This window comes from Quercus lobata, chromosome 9 (assembly GCF_001633185.2).
Source record: "Quercus lobata isolate SW786 chromosome 9, ValleyOak3.0 Primary Assembly, whole genome shotgun sequence".
NCBI lineage: Eukaryota > Viridiplantae > Streptophyta > Magnoliopsida > Fagales > Fagaceae > Quercus > Quercus lobata.
In genome coordinates, this window is record NC_044912.1 from 54,274,332 (window position 1) to 54,276,717 (window position 2,386).

The following is a 2,386-nucleotide window of genomic DNA, read 5'->3' on the forward strand; positions in this document are numbered from 1 at the left end:
AATCATCATCATTATCTTCACAAGCATTGCTGGAACCAACGTCGTTAAAGTATGCATCATCGAAGCCATACTCTTGGAACGCATGTGACCAGTCATTTCCAGACGCCATAAGTGACCTACACATTAGCACAAACACACTATTCAAGTAGATTATGTAAAGAGAGATATAAAAGTAAATATGTTATTCTTAACAGTCTACACCTCAGTAAACAAATAATATAACACATCAACGAACCCAAAATCCAAATTCCATAGCATAATATAACACAAACCATACAAACATCCTAAGTTCGTAAATAACATAAACCAAAGTATTATCCATACGAAACAAAAACAAGTAAATAGAACAACCCGAATCCATAGTATGTAAAAACCAAATAGCTTAGACATAATGCAATACTGTTCTCCCTACTAGCCAAATACAACTACATCTAAGTACTAAATAATAAGCATGTAAATATGTCAATCCTCTTTCGGGTTTAGAATGTCCTCTATCCAAGTCTTCCTCCTATGCTCCGGCATACCCATAAACACCACCCTATTATCCTTTTGTTGCAAAGCCTTTGAGATCTTGACATAGGCCTTGTTATTCAGATCCTCATACTTATTCAGCAGCTCAATTGCCTTGCGAAGTGAACAAGGATCACCCCCAACACTGGATTGAGTGAATTGGTCGGATATACCGCTGGACCTACCGAGTTTACACCTATACCTCTCCTTTGTCATTACGGTGTACTCCTTTAGGGCCACAGTCATGTCACTTACCCTATCCGCTTTATTCGAGACCATCTTACCCTTGCCACTTGCATCTTGCACAGGACGTTTTCCCGCCCGTTGGGTTACCTCCTCAACCTCAGCATCCTCCACAGTTTGCGAGAAACTCTCAAAGTTAGGGGTGTAACAGTCATCATCTAGATGGGTGGGTGCATTTGCATTGGCATTGGCAAGCTCTTCCTTTAGGGCATGCTCCTCATCACTAGTTAAGGGAGGAGTGTTTGAGGAGATCTGTAGATTCCCAGTCACAGTACTAGGGGCGAATAACTATTGCAGCTTGTCATAGTCTGGGCATCCCTGTTTCCTTAAGTTAGCTGCCTGATGATTGCCCTGCAATGTCATTGGAAATATTAGCACACTAAACACAGCAATTCATATATTACCAACTTAGAGGCAACTTGCATAAATAAATAAGGGCAATAACTGATATACATAAAAAATAAAAAATAAAAAAATGCAACAATTCATATATTACCAATTTGGAGGCAAATTGCATAAATAAATAAAGGCAATAACTAATATACATAAAAAAAAAAAAAAAAAAAAAAAAAAAAAAAAAAAAAAAAAAAAAAAAAAAAAAAAACGCAGCAGTTCATATATTACCATTTTGGAGGCAACTTGCATAAATAAATAATTGCAATAAGTCATATAAATAATAAACAACAGTAAACATACTGCAATCACATTCACCCACACCTCGTCAAGGCCAGTCACTATTTGGGTCTGCTTGTCCCACCCCAACCTTGTGTGTCTTAGCAACTGACTCCACTTGCGTTGTTTGAGTCGGAGCCTATTGTGCTTCTGAACAACTTGCTTAGAGGGACAGTTTTTCCCAGTCCTTTGGTTAAGTTCAACTGTAATTGATGCCCACATAGGACCCTTGAACATATCGTTCTCCATGTTACCCTTAAGTTGTTCCTCCAACATAATCTCAATGAAAATATGTTCTACATAGGGAGGCCACATTTTGTCATCTGCCTCTTGTGATTCATGTGCCATTTATTTGAAATATCTCACGTGATAAGCTCATGACAGAAAATAATTTTAAGAATTGATTAATAGGACTATAGGATTCATGTGCCATGTAGGTTTAAGGGGTCCAAAAAATGAAAAATATTCCACAGTTAAATCAACACGGATAAGAAAAAGCATGCACGGAATGTAAGAAACAATGATAATAATAAGAAACAGTTGTAATATATAAGAAACATTGGTAATATATAAATCCTTCATCGAGGTTTACCACATGTACAATGTGAGTAGATATACAAAAGATGGAAGATCGAAGCAATGAGTTAGTAAAATTAATAAGTGGTCACAAATACAACTGGGTTAGTGCATGGTTAAGTACATGGTAATCCATAAGAAAGTATGCTACTGAACATAATAGGAACAAAATATGTCAGCAGTCTATCAAAAGGGACATGCACTAAATTGCTTCGACTACGCATCCATCTCTTACTGAGGCAGGTCATCAGACAATCGGTCAGGAGAGGCCACGGGGGGAACGTAGCCCCAATGACCATACCTAGGGACCCCCATGGCTCTGCGATACCTTTGTCAAATAGCCTTGAACTTCCTAAACACCCCCCCTCTTTGTAAAGGCCTTCCC

At 38.1% G+C, this 2,386-nt stretch overlaps 1 protein-coding gene across 1 annotated transcript; it reads right to left on the bottom strand.

Annotated features, from left to right (window-relative positions):
• Positions 1–462: 462 nt before the first annotated feature.
• LOC115962032 lies at positions 463–1,773 on the bottom strand. Its single transcript, XM_031080900.1, has 2 exons — positions 1,450–1,773; positions 463–1,005 (listed from the first exon to the last, which is right to left on the bottom strand). The coding sequence occupies exons 1-2, from the start codon at positions 1,771–1,773 to the stop codon at positions 463–465; spliced, it is 867 nt and encodes a 288-aa protein (XP_030936760.1).
• Between the last annotated feature and the right edge of the window lie 613 nt (positions 1,774–2,386).